At 44.0% G+C, this 18540-nt stretch overlaps 1 protein-coding gene across 4 annotated transcripts in view; it reads right to left on the bottom strand.

The window, feature by feature from the left end:
• Nucleotides 1-4787: 4787 nt before the first annotated feature.
• LOC130362402 (alcohol dehydrogenase 1-like) overlaps nucleotides 4788-18540 on the bottom strand; it is a 38288-nt gene continuing 24535 nt past the window's right edge. For 2 of the 4 annotated variants that reach the window (XM_056566802.1, XM_056566826.1), the window contains 4 exons: nucleotides 17964-18099; nucleotides 8018-8156; nucleotides 5214-5397; nucleotides 4788-4955 (listed from right to left, as the gene is read on the bottom strand). In XM_056566802.1, coding sequence (XP_056422777.1) covers nucleotides 4926-4955; nucleotides 5214-5397; nucleotides 8018-8156; nucleotides 17964-18099 — 489 coding nt within the window. In that variant the 3' untranslated portion in view covers nucleotides 4788-4925. The remainder of the gene's footprint in view (nucleotides 4956-5213; nucleotides 5398-8017; nucleotides 8157-17963; nucleotides 18100-18540) is intronic. The other 2 variants (XM_056566809.1, XM_056566815.1) reach the window with 1 other exon arrangement.

Consider the following 18540-nt stretch of genomic DNA (forward strand, 5'->3'; position numbering starts at 1 on the left):
CCCCACATTTGGTACCAGTTCCCCCACATTAGGTAGGTACCAGTTACCCCACATTAGGTAGCAATTTCCCCAAATTAGGTAGCACAGATTCCCCACATTAGGTATCAATTTCCCCACATTAGGTAGCACAGATTCCCCACATAAGGTAGCATAGACTCCCCACATAAGGTAGCATAGACTCCCCACATAAGGTAGCATAGACTCCCCACACTTGTTAGTAGTTTCCCCACATTAGGCCGCAGGTTCCCTTGCAGGTTCCCCACAATGGGTCAAAGTCTCCCCACAATAGATTGCTGGTTATACCACCACCCCCCCCCCCCCCACACACACACACACACAAAAAAGACATACAACACAGAGAGAGAGACACACACAAACACACACAGTCAGAGAGACACACACACTCACAGACACACACACACAGTCACACACACACACACAGAGTCACACAGTCACACACACACAGAGTCTCATACACACACACAGTCACATACACAAACATAGATAGAGACAAACACACACACTCACCCATCCAGCGCAGCGCTCCTTCTCACCGGGCGCCGTGCGAGTGACGTAACTGACGTCCTCCTGCGCGGCCATGCGGTGTGACGTCAGGCCGGCGCAGACGTGGGAGCGGAGGCCGGGCACAATGCTGGTGAAGGTGAGGGGGGGTGTGATGATGGACGGGCGCACAGTGCAGGAGAAAGAGGGGGGTTGCTGACGGACGGGCGCACCGCACACACAGCGCGGGGTGGGGGTGTGTGCTGACGGATGGGAGGCCGGTTGGGCACAGATGGGGGGGGTCTGTGTAGCTGGGGGGGGGTGGGGCTACGGAGCGTCTTGGTGTCACCCCATTAGGTTGGTGTCACCCGGTGCGGGCCGCACCCCCCGCACCCGGGTCGCAACGCCACTGCCCTTCCAGATGTTGCAAAACTACACATCCTCAGCATGCCCTTACTGTCCAGGCATGCTGGGAGTTGTAGTTCTGTAACATCTGGAAGGGCACAGATTGAGAACCACTGTATTAGTGGTCTGCAAACTGTAGTCCTCCAGATGTTGCAAAACTACAACTCTAAGCATGCTGGGAGTTGTAGTTTGGCAACATCTGGCTCTAAAGATGTTGACGAACTACTACTCCCAGCATGCCTGAGAATGTTTGGGAGTTGTGGTTTTGCAACAGCTGGAGGCACACAGGTTGGGAAACATTGTCTGTTTCCTAACTCAGTGTTTCCCAACCCGTGTGCCTCCAGCTGTTGCAAAACTATAACTACCAGCATGCACTGATAGACTGTGCATGCTGGGAGTTGTAGTTTTGCAACAGCTGGAGGTCCCCCCCTGTGAATGTACAGGATACATTCACATGGGCAGGGGGCTTACAGTGAGTATCAGGCTGCAAGTGTGCGATGCAGCAAATTTTGCGCGGCAGCTCAAACTCGCAGCGGGAAACTCGCTTTAACCCCCCGCCCATGTGACTGTACCCTAAAAACACTACACTACACTAACACAAAAGAAAATAAAAAGTAAAAAACACTACATATACACATACCCCTACACAGCCCCCCTCCCCTCCCCAATAAAAATGAAAAACGTCTGGTACGCCATTGTTTCCAAAATGGAGCCTCCAGCTGTTGCAAAACAACAACTCCCAGTATTGCTGGACAGCCGTTAACTGTCCAAGAATGCTGGGAGTTTTGCAACAGCTGGAGGCACCCTGTTTGGGAATCACTGGCGTAGAATACCCCTATGTCCACCCCTATGCAAATCCCTAATTTAGGCCTCAAATGCGCATGGCGCTCTCACTTTGGAGCCCTGTCGTATTTCAAGGCAACAGTTTAGGGTCACATATGGGGTATCGCCGTACTCGGGAGAAATTGCCTAATAATTTTTGGGGGGCTTTTTCTCCTTTCACCCCTTATAAAAAAAAGTGAAGTTGTGGTCTACACCAGCATGTTAGTGTAAAAAAATAAATTTTTTACACTAACATGCTGGTGTTGCCCTATATTTTTCATTTTGACAAGAGGTAAAAGGGAAAAAAGCCCCCCAAAATTTGTAATGCAATTTCTCCCGACTATGGAGATGCCCCATATGTGGGCACAATGTGCTCTGGGGGCGCACAACAAGGCCCAGAAGAGAGAGTGCACCATGTACATTTGAGGTGATTTGCACAGGGGTGGCTGATTGTTACAGCGGTTTTGACAAACGCAAAAAAAAACTACACCCCACATGTGACCCCATTTCGGAAACTACACCCCTCACGGAATGTAATGAGGGGTGCAGTGAGAATTTACACCCCACAGGTGTCTGACAGATCTTTGGAACAGTGGGCTGTGCAAATTAAAAATGTTGTACAGACCACTGTTCCAAAGGTCTGACAGACACCAGTGGGGGTAAATGCTCACTGTACCCCTTGTAACATTCCTCAAGGGGTCTAGTTTCCAAAATGGTATGCCATGTGGGGGTTATTTTGCTGTCCTGGCACCATAGGGGCTTCCTAAATGTGACATGGCCCCCGAGCAAAATTTGCTCTCAAAAAGCCAAATATGACTCCTTCTCTTCTGAGCATTGTAGTTCGCCCGTAGTGCACTTCAGGTCAACTTATGGGGTACCTCCATACTCAGAAGAGATGGGGTTTCAAATTTTGGGGGGTATTTTTTGCTATTAACCCTTGCAAAAATGTGAAATTTGGGGGGAAACACCCATTTTAGTGCCATTTTTTTTTTTTTTTTACGTATGCAAAAGTCGTGAAACCCCTGTGGGGTATTAAGGCTCACATTCCTTGTTACGTTCCTCAAGGGGTCTAGTTTCCAAAAATGGTATGCCATGTGGGGTTTTTTGCTGTCCTGGCACCATAGGGGCTTCCAAAATGTGACATGCCCCCCGAGCAAAATTTGCTCTCAAAAAGCCAAATATGACTCCTTCTCTTCTGAGCATTGTAGTTCGCCCGTAGTGCACTTCAGGTCAACTTATGGGGTACCTCCATACTCAGAAGAGATGGGGTTTCAAATTTTGGGGGGTATTTTTTGCTATTAACCCTTGCAAAAATGTGAAATTTGGGGGGAAACACCCATTTTAGTGAAATTATTTTTTTTTTTTTACGTATGCAAAAGTCGTGAAACCCCTGTGGGGTATTAAGGCTCACATTCCTTGTTACGTTCCTCAAGGGGTCTAGTTTCCAAAATGGTATGCCATGTGGGGTTTTTTGCTCTCCTGGCACCATAGGGGCTTCCTAAATGGGACATGCCCCCGAGCAAAATTTGCTCTCAAAAAGCCAAATATGACTCCTTCTCTTCTGAGCATTGTAGTTCGCCCGTAGTGCACTTCAGGACAACTTATGGGGTACCTCCATACTCTGAAGAGATGGGGTTACAAATTTTGGGGGGTATTTTCTGCTATTAACCCTTGCAAACATGTGAAATTTGGGGGGAAACACACATTTTAGTGAAATTTTATTTTATTTTTTTACAAATGCAAAAGTCGTGAAACACATGTGGGGTATTAAGGCTCACTTAATTCCTTGTTACGTTCCTCAAGGGGTCTTGTTTCCAAAATGGTATGGCATGTGTTTTTGTTTTGCTGTTCTGGCACCATAGGGGCTTCCTAAATGCAACATGCCCCCCAAAAACCATTTCAGAAAAATGTACTCTCCAAAATCCCCTTGTCCCTCCTTCGGTTCTGAGCCCTCTACTGCGCCCGCTGAACAATTTACATAGACATATGAGGTATGTGCTTACTCGAGAGAAATTGGGCTACAAATATAAGTATACATTTTCTCCTTTTACCCCTTGCAAAAATTCAAAAATTGGGTCTACAAGAACATGCGAGTGTAAAAAATGAAGATTGTGAATTTTCTCCTTCACTTTCCTGCTATTCCTGTGAAACACCTAAAGGGTTAAAAGGCTGACAGAATATCATTTTGTATACTTTGGGGGGTGCAGTTTTTATAATGGGGTCATTTGTGGGGTATTTCTAAGATGAAGACCCTTCAAATCCACTTCAAACCTGAACTGGTCCCTGAAAAATAGTGAGTTTTGAAATTTTGTGAAAAATTGGAAAATTGCTGCTGAACGTTGAGGCCCTCTGGTGTCTTCCAAAAGTAAAAACTTGTCAATTTTATGATGCAAACATAAAGTAGACATATTGTATATGTGAAAAAAAATTAAAATATTTTGAATATCCATTTTCCTTACAAGCAGAGAGCTTCAAAGTTAGAAAAATGCTAAATTTTCAAATTTTTCATAAAATTTTCACATTTTTCACCAAGAAGGGATGCAAGTTACAAATTTTTTTTACCACTATGTTAAAGTAGAATATGTCACGAAAAAACAATCTCGGAATCAGAATGATAACTAAAAGCATTCCAGAGTTATTAATGTTTAAAGTGACAGTGGTCAGATGTTCAAAAAATGGCTCAGGTCCTAAGGTGTAAAATGGCTGGGTCCTTAAGAGGTTAACTATGTCATAGGTCCTGAAATATGTCCCCCAGAAGATCCTCTGCTGAATTCAGTGAATCGTGCACAGGGGGCGCACCTATGGCGATTCACTGAATTCAGCAGAGGATCTACTGGGGACATATCTCAGGACCTACTGGACATATTTAAGTAAGTGACCCCTCGTTGGACTCCTGTTCACTCCCACTATAACCCAGTGTGGGTGAACTGGCTGATAGTTTTTCTTTAATACCTTTCTATTAGGAATGTGACACATTACCTCAACAGTATGATATCATACTAAAAAGCAAATATATATAATGGTATTTGATGAAGCACTGATACACTCAATAATTTATTTTACCACAGTGAGTTTATAACGTTTATTATATTAATTGGATAAAAACAACATTACTAATTTATGGAATGAATTAAACAGAAATATTCCAGTTTTCTTCTAATGTGCAGAAAGGATAATTCCAGACATATGCAAGACCTTCAGTTCAAAACATCAAGATTGTACGAATGCTAAAAAAAGAAATAAAGAAAATTAAAATAGATCATAATAATTAAAATGTGAAAATCTATTTATCTATCTGTCTGTCTCTATGTGAGTTTCTATATGTCTGTGTGTGTAACATTTATCTTTTTTTTCAATAGTTCCGTGTCTAAATATGCTATATACTAGGGCTGGGGGGGACGCCACTATACATTGAATGACAGACTGACCATATTCGGTACAGTCAGTCAGTCAATCACAATGTCACGCCGTGCTGTTGTACATACCTCTGGTGCAGTGGCCGCCGAGAAGCACGAGTGTAACGAACGTGCTGTGCGCAGGCACGTCGGCTGCGCTATCATCCAGCGTGCCAGCCCTGACGTCATCTCAACAGCGCTGTGGCTATGCTGAGAAGAGGAGAGTGGAACAGTCTTCCGACTAGTTACTGTCGCTGACAAGGTTTCTGTCTGTCTATTTAAAACAAATATATATATGACTGGGGGCCTATGGGGGAACTGTGTGGGCATTAGTGTATGGGTATATGGCAGTGGAAGACAGTTGGGGTCTGCTGCTTGGGGCAATTTTTCTTGAGGCTGAGACCTTCAACAATATGGGGTAACTATTAGCACCACAGAGTGGCCTACAACAACTGTATGGGGGCAAGTTGCCCCTATCTTGTTGTTGTAGGCTCCTCTTTGCTAACAGTTGCCCTCATATAGTTTTATGGCACCCCCCCCCCCCACATATAATTTTGGTTGGCCCCTCTGTTTATATTTGCCGCCATATAGTTTGAATAGGCCCTCTATTAATAGTTGCCCCCATTATGGAGCAACTGTTAAGAGAGGGCCCTACCCAAACTATATGAAACCACACATATTCCCGACCCTTCTACTGACTAAAATATTACTTTTTTTGCATAACCCCTTGAATAAGCACCTTCTCTAATAAAACTTGATATCACCCCCTTATCGCCTTTTTTAAATAAAATAATATAAACAAAAATAAACAGACATGTGGTGTCACCGCTTGTGTAAATGCCTAAACTATTAAAAGATAATGTTTATTAAACCGTATAGTTAATGGTGCAAATGTAAAAGTCCAGAATTACGTATTTTTGGTAACTTCACACATCATAAAAAATTTATAAAAAGCGATCAAAAAGTCCCATCAAAGCAAAAATGGTATCGATAAAAAATACAGATTATGGCGCAAAAAAAGTTAACCTCATACAGCCTTGTTTTTGGAAAATTCAATAATATATTTTGAACATACTTATTTTCGTACAAAAAAAAAAAAAAGTAGAACAAATTAAACCTATATAAGTTGGGTATCATTTTATTCATATGTACCTAGAGAAGGTGTAATTTTGAAAAATGCACTGCTTAGAAACGAAATTTTTTATTTTTTTTTTCAGTTTTGCAGCAAACATTTTTTTTGGGGGGTGGGGTCTAAGGGTCGGGGTGGGGGGGTGTCTAAGGGGTCACAATATACCATTTTTCTTTCATTGTGCAGCCCTACTGTATATAGCATATGACTACTGCCAACTTCGTATGTGAAACTCGATTTGTCCTTATAATGTCAGCTAATCACAAAATAGGTATTTCATTTTGAATTTTTGGATTCTCATTATTTGCCATTGGTATGCAGAATAACACTGATAAAAAGGGCAAAAGACAAATACCATGGCAGTTTAACCCCTTAAGGACTTAGGGTTTTTCAGTTTTTGCACTTTCGTTTTTTCCTCCTTACCTTTTAAAAATCATAACCCTTTCAATTTTCCACCTAAAAATCCATATTATGGCTTATTTTTTGCGTCACCAATTCTACTTTGCAGTGACATTAGTCATTTTACCAAAAAATGCACGGCGAAACGGAAAAAAAAAATCATTTTGCGACAAAATCGAAAAAAAAACAACGCCATTTTGTAAATTTCGGGGGCTTCCGTTTCTACGCAGTGCATATTTCGGTAAAAGTTACACCTTATCATTATTATGTAGGTCCATACGGTTAAAATGATACCCTACTTATATAGGTTTGATTTTGTCGCACTTCTGGAAAAAATCATAACTACATGCAGGAAAATTTATATGTTTAAAAATGTCAACTTCTGACCCCTATAACTTTTTTATTTTTCCACGTACAGGGCGGTATGAGGACTCATTTTTTGCGCCGTGATCTGAAGTTTTTATCGGTATGATTTTTGTTTTGATCGGACTTTTTGATCACTTTTTATTCATTTTTTAATGGTATAAAAAGTGACCAAAAATTTGCTTTTTTTGACTTTGGAATTTTTTTTGCGCGTACGCCATTGACCGTGCGGTTTAATTAATTATATATTTTTATAGTTCGGACATTTACACACGCGGCGATACCACATATGTTTATTTTTATTTTTTTTACACTGTTTTATTTTTTTTATGGGAAAAGGGGGGTGATTCAAACTTTTATTAGGGAAGGGGTTAAATAACCTTTATTAACACTTTTTTTTTTGCAGTGTTATAGGTCCCATAGGGACCTATAACACTGCACACACTGATCTTTTACACAGATCACAGGCGTGTATTAACACGCCTGTGATCAGTGTTATCGGCGCTTGACTGCTCCTGCCTGGATCTCAGACACGGAGCAGTCATTCGCCAATCGGACACCGAGGAGGCAGGTAAGGGCCTTCCCGGTGTCCTGCAAGCTGTTCGGGATGCCGCGATTTCACTGAGCAGCCGGGTCACTTTCACTTTCACTTTAGAAGCGGCGGTCAGCTTTGACCGCCGCTTCTAAAGGGTTAATACCACACATCGCCGATGCGATCGGCGATGTGTGGTATTAGCCGCGGGTCCCGGCCGTTGATGAACGCCAGGACCGACACGATATGATGTGGGATCGCGGCGCGATCCCGCTTCATATCGCGGGCGCAGGACGTAAATATACGTCCTGCGTCGTTAAGGGGTTAATAAACTTCACATAGGGCAAGCAAGGTGAAAACATTGGAAGTTTGGTATATGCCTGAGAAAATAAAAACATCTGGTAGAGAATATGTAAATAGAAATGTGATAAATTGATAAAAAATGTATACAATTTAAATGATTGTTTATACCTCTGCCCAGATTGCAAAAGGTGAAACCCCTCATTGATGCGGTGAAATGGCAAGGTGTGGCTCACCAATCCATCCAGATTAAATTTATGTGACAGGTAATCAGAAACCAATCTGGGAATATGGTCTTTGCTTTTCCAACCTGGAAATTGAACATAATGTCATCATAACTTATGTATTTATTCATTCATTCAATGATCATTAAACTTAAAAATTTTAGATAAAGGTTGGTTTCACATGACTTAACAAGACAAGATCTGATACTGTCCAGTCAGCTTGTCAAAGCTATTTTTAAAGTCCGCCTTCAGAACTGCTTTTCTAGAACTTTCTTTCTATTGTATCAAACTTTCTTTCATTTCATGTTGGACAAGACAAAAAATTAGAAGATCCACATCTACAGCTGTTATGGGAAGACCATAAGACATAGCTTGAGTGGGATCTTATCACATAAGTAACACACAATAATGTGGTAATTATGACAATAACATCTAAACAAATCCTATAATTTATTTTTGTCCTTACCTAGAAAACCCCATGTATCAGTGTGATCCTATGTAATACAGCTTCAGTCTGTCTCCTTGTGGTAGGTTTCTCCTTGTCAGCTCTTATTTGTTTGGTGTTGTTTGGAAGCTGTAGTGCAGGCTAGATGACAGTGGTAGTCCAGTAGGGAACAGATGTTAGTGTCACATGACAGGGTAGTGTAAGGTGGTCCCCTGTGACCCCAACAAAGCTTCTATGAAATAAGTTATGCTTGTAGTGCAAAGTATAGGAATGAGACTTCTAGACAATAGGATAATGTGAAAACAACGTGAACACTTTACTGAATCTTCTGTGCAAATCCAGATATCACACTGTCTCTTGAGCACAGTCAGGAATGTTACACCTTTAGTTGGTCACTGTCTCCTTAAGAATCTCTAACATCACTAACAGTAGAGATCACTTTTTGGATTGTAGTCAGGTTAGAAAATGCTAGCCCAGAATAATCTAACCATAGCCCGTATTGATCTAAACAAAGCCAATATTTTTCAATTTTTTTTTGAGCTCCGTACGACAGGTAAATGTTTTTCTCCATCACTATAATCCAACTTACCCATTCAACAAGATTTTACATGGAAGGAGGCGATTAGTCAAGGCAATAATGTGCTATGAGCTTTCTGGCAATATAAAGCATTCTCGCAACAGCTAACTTAGATTCATCTGTTGTGGCAAGGTTATCCTCATAACTAAGAATACATATGGAGCTGTAGCTAGCAACACTGCAGCCAGAAAGCACAGAGCCTGAGGTCCTGCTCCTTAGGAACTTTTGACTCCTACATGTATAAGAATGTTGGATCCCTAATACTTTATAATCACCATTCCTCATTTCTGTTACTATAGTGACACCTAGTGACTGAATGTAACATAACTATACTTTTCCTTATTTCACTGTGTTGAAAAATATTGTAAAGGGACACGGCAGGTGGTGGATCCTCTGGGCCTGTGTGGATAATGATGTGAGCTTTGCCAGGGAGCGGAGTCTAAGGTGCTGCTAGTTTTCATCAGAGCCCGACGCAAAGCCAGATGTTTTTTTTTTTGCGGCAGGCGGCAACCAGGTCGCTACCCCTGGCACAACTTGTCCACACAGGTAGCTGGGAGGTGGCATGGCAGAGAAAGAGACTGGCAGGATGTGGCAAGATGGCAGTAGGTCAGGGCAGGTAACACAGGTGGAGGAGGTAAGGTAGAAAGGAACAGACACACAGTAACAGGGACACAGACTTTCACTATGGCACAAGGTAACCAAAGATCTGGCAGGGAACCAAGGGAGGAGCTGATATTTAAATGGGCACTGTCATGAAGTAAAAAAATTGATATGTTGTAGTACTTAAGTACTACAACATATCTCTAATATACTTTAATTAAAAAAAGTGATTTTAAACAAGTTTAAAATCACTTTTAAATTCGGCCACTAGGGGTCGCCCTCCTAGTGGCCGAATGCATTCAGCAGTGACGTCACTACTGGATTTCGACTCATTTCAGCCTGGCAATGAGTCGAAATCCAGGCACTGCTGTGCTCGCTCCCGCCTATCAATCAAACAGGCGAGAGCAAGCACACTGATAACTGGGGCTACGCGCATTGGCCAGCTCCACTGGCCTCGCGCGCGGCCCCGCCCGCCACGTTACCCTGTCCGGAGGCAGCGCTCGCACTCATTGCTGCGCTGATCCTCCGGATGGGTAAGTTATTTAGAATAGCTACCATTATTGTAATCGGTCCCGGGTCTCGGCAGTATTATCGTGCACGGCAGGCCGGCGATGCTCCTCTACTCCTCCTCCCTGGATAGCACATGCACAGGTAAACAGGGAGGAGGAGACCCCGGAGCTGCCTGCCGTGCTACTGGCAGATCATCTATGCGCGCTCCCGACAGAAGCGCTGCATAGACGATCTGAGGGCGGAAGCAAGCGCCCAGCAAGGCATCAGTGACGTTGCGCTTGCTGGGACGCGCTGCTTCCTGCCCTGCTTTATAGAGCAGATTTAGAAGCACTAAATCTGCTCTATTAAAGCGATTTAATTTTTTTTAAAGCCAGGTAGGGGGTTAGGGCTAGATTACTAATAGGTAGGGACAGATTATATTATATATTACTTGGTGGGAGCTACACTTTAAGGACAGGGTGCAGGTGTAGACACTTGGTTAAAGGAGAACTCCAGACCATAAAAATTGTCCCCCATAGTGCCGGCCGTAAAAAATAAAGATGTACATACCTTCCTCCGCTCCCCCGGGGCCTCAGGTAACCGGCTCTGGACTCCGCCGCAATCCACTTCCTGATTGCCGGTGGTCGGATGAATCAGCCAATCACCAGCCGCAGCGCAGTCCGACTCGGCCGGCGATAGGCTGAGTGGCAGTGTGACGTTTTCAGCCCCGGCCGCAGGTGCCGGTGTAGTGAAGAATTTTGTGTCCTGAAGTGTTTTCACACTCAGCCTATCGCCGGCCCAGTTGGACGGCGCTGCGGGTGGTGATTGGCTGATTCATCCGACCACCAGCAACCAGGAAGTGGATTGCGGCGGAGACCATAGCTGGTCACCGGAGGCCCCGGGGGAGCGGAGGAAGGTATGTACATCTTTATTTTTTTACTGCCGGCACTATGGGGGACAATTTTTATGGTCTGGAGTTCTCCTTTAAATGAGCACTGGCCCTTTAAGTGTAAGAGCTCCGGCCCACGCTTGCCCCCGCCTAGGCTGCGAGGAAACAGAGAGGCAGAAGGTTAGGGAGGTGAGTGACGGGCTGGGACTCACATACGGGCGCATTCGAATCCCAGCCCCACCAGCAGCGGGGACATAAGCAGAGAGCGCTCACGGTCGGTGTGTCCGGTCGGAGCACAGGTGTTGCACATATACAGAGCTTAACATAATGCTGGCAACCGCAAAAATGTTCTATTTTTACCCCTTGTGATAAGGTGGCAAGGAAAGGGTGTATTTCCTTGGCTCACCCTGAAGTATCTCTCACCTGCTTCTTAAGTAATGAGGCAGCAGGGAAGGGAGGTGTATATAAGATGGAGACGCAGTCTAATCTGTGCTCTCCCTTGGAAACAGTATGCTGGCTGTTAGAGGGGGGGACACACGGGCCCTGTTTAGGTAACACGCAGAAGGCGCTGCGAGTGGTCCAAGTTCAGGTGTGAACTGGTAGCAAAACAGGTTGCAGGTGGCACAGGTTTTTAACTGGATGAGGGAAGCTCACCAGTTGATAGACAGGGCATGCTTACATGTATAGTCAGTGACCAGACAGTCTAGGGCTTTATTTTTGTTCCTGTTTATGTTTTGTTTTACCTGAAACCTGTGGAAATAAAGCTGGCGAGGAGCCAGACTTGTATGCGAAACTGTGGTCTGTGGTGTTATTGTGAGGAACGTGTCCCGTGGCTAGTGACCAGGACGATCCGAGAGCTAATCCCCAAGACAGTTCGTCACATTTTGGTGGAGGATGCGGGCACGCTGTTGCTAAGGGCAACCCACTGCCAAGGCAACCCACAGGCAAGTTGGAGAGGAGCCGTTGCTAGGAGCAACCCCCTGCAAGACTGCAAGTCTGAGGAGCCCAGCAGAGGAGTTCAAGCACAGGATGGTGTCTGTGGAGGAGCGTTGCTAGGGGCAACGGATCAAGATATTTTTTTCTGAAAAAAGACATTGGCAGGCCATTGCTGGGGGCAACCAACTTGGGCCACAACCGGTGGTCGCCAGGATGAAGCCAAGGTCCCGTGAGTTGTTGATGGGCGGAATCCCACTGTGGGTGGACTTGGATTGTTGCCAGACTGTATCTCGGATTATGCCAGAAATAATTCCCTTTGTGAAGTCCCACCCGGAGCCCGGTAAGACTGTTCAAATTACCTTTGATACATGTTTTTGGGGCAGTAAGCCATATGATGGAGGTATGTGCGGAACTTACAGTGGAAATTGTACTGGGCAGAGACTTTCCGTATTTCTGGCAGCTGTGGGATGCCGAGAGTGCACCTGAGAGTTCGCAACCAAAGGTTCCGGAAGTAGTGAGGACTGGGGTGTCTCTACTGGATTGTGTCAATGGTGCTGTATATTATGAACCCATGCAGGCTGATAATGTTTTTCTTGAAACACTTATGTTAATGTGTTCTGATGTAAAGAGTACTGTTGCCACCTCTCGCAGGACAAAAGAAAACCTGTGTAAGCTGGAAATAGAAGGTAAAAAGATGATGGTTTTGTTAGATCCAAAATGTGTAATAAGTCTGGTAAAAACCAGCTGCAGAAAGCCGGACCCTGCTGTAATGTCTATACAAGCTGGCATTTGGGGTTACAAAACAGTTAATGTGTGTATTTTTACTCCCTATGGTACCATAAGTCACAAGGTAGCAATAGAGCCTACCTTAGAGTATGAAGTAGTGCTGGGGAAGGATTTTCCGTTTTTTCAGCAGTTGTGGGAAGATAGTCAGGTGACTAGAGCAGGAACACCTGATAAGCTCACAACACTTGGTTTTCACCACATGGCAGGGGACAGTAACTCAGCAGAGGCTGAGGATGGGGAGTGTCAGCAGACCCTAGGTATATGGCAGGTGGGAGTGTGCCAGACCACTAGGGGAGCTGAAGAACAGTCCACGAGTCAAGTTAAAGAGGTGACTGGAAAAGAAGCTACGGAGATGGCTGCGGAAAAACCAAAGAAAGTACCAGTGGAGCTGGGGGCTGCGCTTACAGTCACAGACAGAGTCCTAAGTGAAGGAGATGTGGAGTCTGGACCAGAGAGGGGTTGTAACCAGGAAGGTCGAACCACTGGACCAGATATTGTTGCAGACCCAGGAGCCCTAGTCGTTTTTGCCAGGCCGTGGAGAGACTGTGATAAGACAAAAGAAAAGTCTGCCAAGGAGCCGAGAGACAGTTCAGAGGAACTGTTCGGGAATCGCCCTGACTCGCTGGTGCCAAGAGCCATTGAAGTTGTTGCTAGGGGCAACGTACTTACCGCCAAGGGATTGCCGGTCCGACGGGAGTGTTCAGCAAGAGTCTCCAGAGTTGCCAACATGGTGCGAGAGGAAGAGTGCCAGGTGTCGTTGGCACCTGTTGTTGATGATAATAACGAGGCACAAGTGGCCGCAACCCCGAAAAAGGGGGAGACTTCATCTAGAGATGGAGAATTGCTGGGTCGAGTGTCTGACAGAGGACCAGAGGATGTCTCAAGGTCTAACAGCGATAGCGAAGAGACCGTTGTCAGTAAAAGGTCTCGGAAAAGACGAGCTGGCCTTGGGAAAAACTGGAGCAGATCCAGAATCTGGAAGAATCCCAGCAGATGGTTTCTGTGAAGTTGACGGAGAAAGAAAAAGATGTACATCGCTTGACAGAGGAGAGGGACAAATCGCTTGCTGATTTTAAGAAAGAGCAAGAAGCGAGGCTTCAGCTGGAAAAAGTCATGGAGCACCACAGAAGTGAGTTTGTGGCTCTGCAGGATGAACTGTCCCGCTCCCAGGGTCTTGTGACCAGCAAGGAGAGTGAAGTGGAGAGTCTGGCCAAGCGGATGTCAATCCAGGAAGAAGTGAGTCTTCTACATGGTGCATATCAGGCTCTGCGGAGTGATCACAAGGCTAGGCTGGTAGCCATGGAAAAAATTGAAAAAGAGAAGAATGAAATGAAGATGGAAGTTGATGCTCTTGCCAGCAATCTGGAGAGTGTCTCTAAAGCTAAGAGACAACTTGAGGAGGAAGTCAAGGTGAATAGTGTTGAGCGGCATAGGCCATATTCGAATTCGCGAATATTCGCGAATATATGGACGAATATTCGTCATATATTCGCGAATATTCGCATATTCGAACTATTCTCATTTTATTTTCGCATATGCGAAGATTCGCGTGTGTGAAAATTAATATGTACGAAAATTCGCATATACCAGTAGTATTAGAGCCTTCTTTACACCACACAAGCTGGAAGCAGAGAGGGATGATCACTGTGATGTGTACTGTAAAAAATAAAAAAAAATAAAAAAAACGAATATTCGTAATTACGAATATATAGTGCTATATTCGCGAATATTCACGAATTCGCGAATATGCGATATTCGCGAATAAAATTCGCATTGCAACACTAAAGGTGAAGAATGCCCTTGCACATGCTCTTCAATCTGCTCGTCATGACAATGACTTGCTCCGTGAGCAGTATGAGGAGGCCCTGGAACAAGTTGAGACTCTGCAACATGAAAACAAGAATTTGCAACAGGAGATCTCAGATCTATCTTAACAGATTGGTGAGAGTGGAAAATCTATCAATGAGTTAGAGAAGACCAAGAAACAGTTGCTGGACAGTGAGAAGATGATCTCTGCAAAGCTCAAGAGTGAGCAGCTGAAATATATAAAGCTGGAAGATGACATGAAGATCTTAAAAGAGAGCTTGGAAGCGCAGAATGAAACGTGCAGAAGGTCCCACGTAGCTGCCTTGGTTTTGCTGGGAGCACCACTCTACGAGCAGGTGGCTGTGCTTGCGGACAATGAACAGTTGAGGAAACAATTGCTGTCTTCGGAAGATACTGTCAGGGACTTGACAGAGTTACTTCACAGTGAGAGGATGAAGTCCGCTAAGCTCCAGTGTAAGCAGCGAAAATGTGAGAAAAAGGAAGAGGACTGGAAAGTTCTAAAAGAGAGCAGAGACCAAGCTATGATGGAATTGGCTAAAGAAAGGCTTCTGGGGCAGAAGTTACGGGATACAGGGATGCTTTCTCTGAAGCCCTGTAAAAAGTCCTCTAATGCTAAGATTGAGGTGAAGCCCTGTAAGAAGTCCTCTGAAGCTAGGACTGAGCTGAAACCTGGTGTGAAATCCTCTGAAGTGGAGACTAAGGAGAAGTCAGGCGGGAAATCCTCTGAACCTGAGCAGACCAAAAATTCTGAAGGTAATGATGAGGCAGAGAAATCCTCTGAAGCAGAAGCTAAACCAGAGTCAACCTCAAAAGCTATGGGTAAAGAGAATGGCACAACTGAAGCTACAGGTGAAGAGAAGAGTAAGCCTGAAGAAGCTGCAGAGAAGAGCCAAACAGTAGTAGAAGCTGATTCTACACAAGAATCTGAAGGAGCCAAAGACTCTGAAGCCAAAACTGAGGAAGCTGGTGCCCCTGAAGAGAAAGCTGTAAGGGATGAGGTGAAACCATGTGAGAAATCCCCTGAAGTGAAAACTGTGGTGAAACCAGGTGGGAAGTCCTCTAAAGTTGAAACTGAGATGGACCCGTGTCGGAGGTCCTCTGAAGCTACAGAGAACAAGACAGTGGTTGGTGAAGCCACTGAGGCCGAAAGATTCTCTGAAGCAGAGGCAGAGGTCCGGCAAGCCAGAAGAAGACAAAGGTTAGAAGCATTGGTCCTCTCTGTCCTTAATTTCAACAACCCTGCCCACACCAGGGTGAAGAACCTGGTAATGGAGAGGTGTGACCGAGAGACTTGCAATTGGTGGCTGGTAAAAGTCCGGAAGAAAAAAGTCAAGGACTTCAGAGACTGTGGGACAAAAGTTGTCCAAGAGAAAGGAAAGGCAGATGGTTTCTGTCTTTCATATACATGTGCTCTTTCTCGGTGGTCTGAGCAAAGGGGGGGGGGGGTATGTGATAAGGTGGCAAGGAAAGGGTGTATTTCCTTTGCTCACCCTGAAGTATCTCTCACCTGCTTCTTAAGTAATGAGGCAGCAGGGAAGGGACGTGTATATAAGATGGAGACGCAATCTAATCTGTGCTCTCCCTGGGAAACAGTATGCTGGCTGGTAGAGGGGGAGACACATGGGCCCTGTTTAGGTAACACGGAGAAGGCGCTGTGAGTGGTCTAAGTTCAGGTGTGAACTGGTAGCAAAACAGGTTGCAGGTGGCACAGGTTTTTAACTGGATGGGGGAAGCTCACCAGTTGATAAACAGGGCATGCTTACATGTATAGTCAGTGACCAGACGGTCTAGGGCTTTATTTTTGTTCCTGTTTATGTTTTGTTTTACCTGCAACCTGTGGAAATAAAGCTGGCAAGGAGCCAGACTTGTATGCAGAACTGTGGTCTGTAGTGTTTTTGTGAGGAACGTGTCCCGTAGCAAGTGACCAGAATGATCCAAGAGCTAATCCCCAAGACGGTTCGTCACATCCTAGAAGTTTAAAGTGGCTCAAATGGTAACATTAGATCTGTGAGCATATGGGGCTTCAACCCTTTTCCAGGTGAATAGTGGTGCTTAGTGATCAAGGATATGTTTAACTATTTAGAATTGTCACACTCTAGTCACTCAACAGGAAGGTATATCATCTCTGTGTGTTATTGACAATGACCCTTATACTACTGTCAATAGAATTTTACTCTGATCCTATAGCTACAGTAAACTCTTCTGGATTTTTGTCTTCCTATTTCAAAATATAAAATGGTACCCATCAAGGCCGCCCATTACCCCCTGTTATTTTTGCCCTTTAGAAGCTCTTGTGGAATCGTTTAGATAAAATACACGTTTTCTTATATTCTGTTTTCACTTTAACATTATGGGATATTAAGTGCAGAATGATAGGGGAATGCATGATAATTTTTTTACTTTGGAACAATGCCGAAACCTAACAAACTGTGGAAAAAGTTGAAGGGCCTGACAACTTTCCAAATGCACTGTAAAAGGAATAAAAACACAATTCTAGTGTAAACTCAGCCTTAATGAAAAAAGTAGGGCTCCACAATAATACAGTACCAGCAACCAAAGGAGATTTTGTGCAAGTGTGCATAGTCTGCAAGAATGCCTCCATCCAAAAATTCTCATTTACCAACTTGAATACCATGAACTGTGTCAGTGATCATGTCATTTAAATCTCCTAATACATAGATTGCAAATTAATGTAGGAAGCTTAAAGCCTAAATAGCGGAACATGTTGCTGACAGTTTAAAATATTCATGTTTAAACCCTTTAAGCGCAGCCAAACATTTGTCTTAGCAAACACTTTTGAATTCTTTATAGAAAAGGCTAAATGGGCACTGTCAAAATCAAAAAATAAATTATGTGTTGTACATCTTGGCAAAACCTTTCTAATATATTCATAAACTTATTGTATCTCCTTTTTATAGAAATCATGGCTAATAAAAAAAGACCAATAGGGGTCGCTGTACCATCCAGAACATAATCCTGTCTGACTGAAGCATTATCTTTGTCCCAGCTGAAGCACAAGCTTGGACAAAGTCCAGTAAGTGAGGGCGGCACAAGCACTCCTCTGTGCTCACTCCAGTCCTGTCTATTAGACTCCTGTCTGAAAACAAGGAGGATGGGGTTTCAGAGCATTCTGCAGTGATTGGATAGATGAACCTAGTACAGCACAGCAGACTCGGAGGAAGTGAATGCATGGTGAGTGAGGGTGGTCTCAGTGCTTGCCTGGTACATGCCCATTCCTGAGCAGTGGATGTAAGAATGAGTGAGCAGCAGAACAGAGGGAACTGTGAGCCAGAAGCCAAACATATAAAAAGACCTGTAAAGAATCTGCATGAACTAGTGAGTACCTCCAAATATGCTTCCTTTCCATGTACGACCTGTGAACAGTAGATATGGATCAAAAGTTATGTGTGCATCTGGGGGTGCATCGCCTATGATCACGCTGGTTCCATATCCCATGTGAGTACACTCCAATGCAGCTCTCTAAAAATAAAACAAATCAGAAAAGAATCATGCTTATTTAGATGAGAGCAGTTTATCTCGTCACTTTATTAACTTAATAGGTTATAAATCCTTTATTCTAACGGAGCTATAGTGGCCAATAAATATCTAAGAGCAATTCTATTAATAGTTAAAGTTCCGGACAGCAGTAGTATAAGTTTCTAGAAAAGAAGCCCAGTCACATATTGCAGTATATATATGTATCATGAGATACTAGAATGCCCACTACAAAGACATATAAAACAGCATTGAAGGTGTCAGAAACTTTTTAAGAGGACCTGTTAAAAAATTGAAGTTGCCTGGAACCATGTGTATCAGTCGTTTCGCTGATTCAACTCCTTAACAATCGCTGCTTTTAGTTTGAGCACCAAATATTCTAAAGACGGCCTAAACTATCAACAATGCAGTCACCAAAGCTCATTT

This window comes from Hyla sarda, chromosome 1 (genome assembly GCF_029499605.1).
Source record: "Hyla sarda isolate aHylSar1 chromosome 1, aHylSar1.hap1, whole genome shotgun sequence".
NCBI classification, from domain to species: Eukaryota; Metazoa; Chordata; class Amphibia; order Anura; family Hylidae; genus Hyla; species Hyla sarda.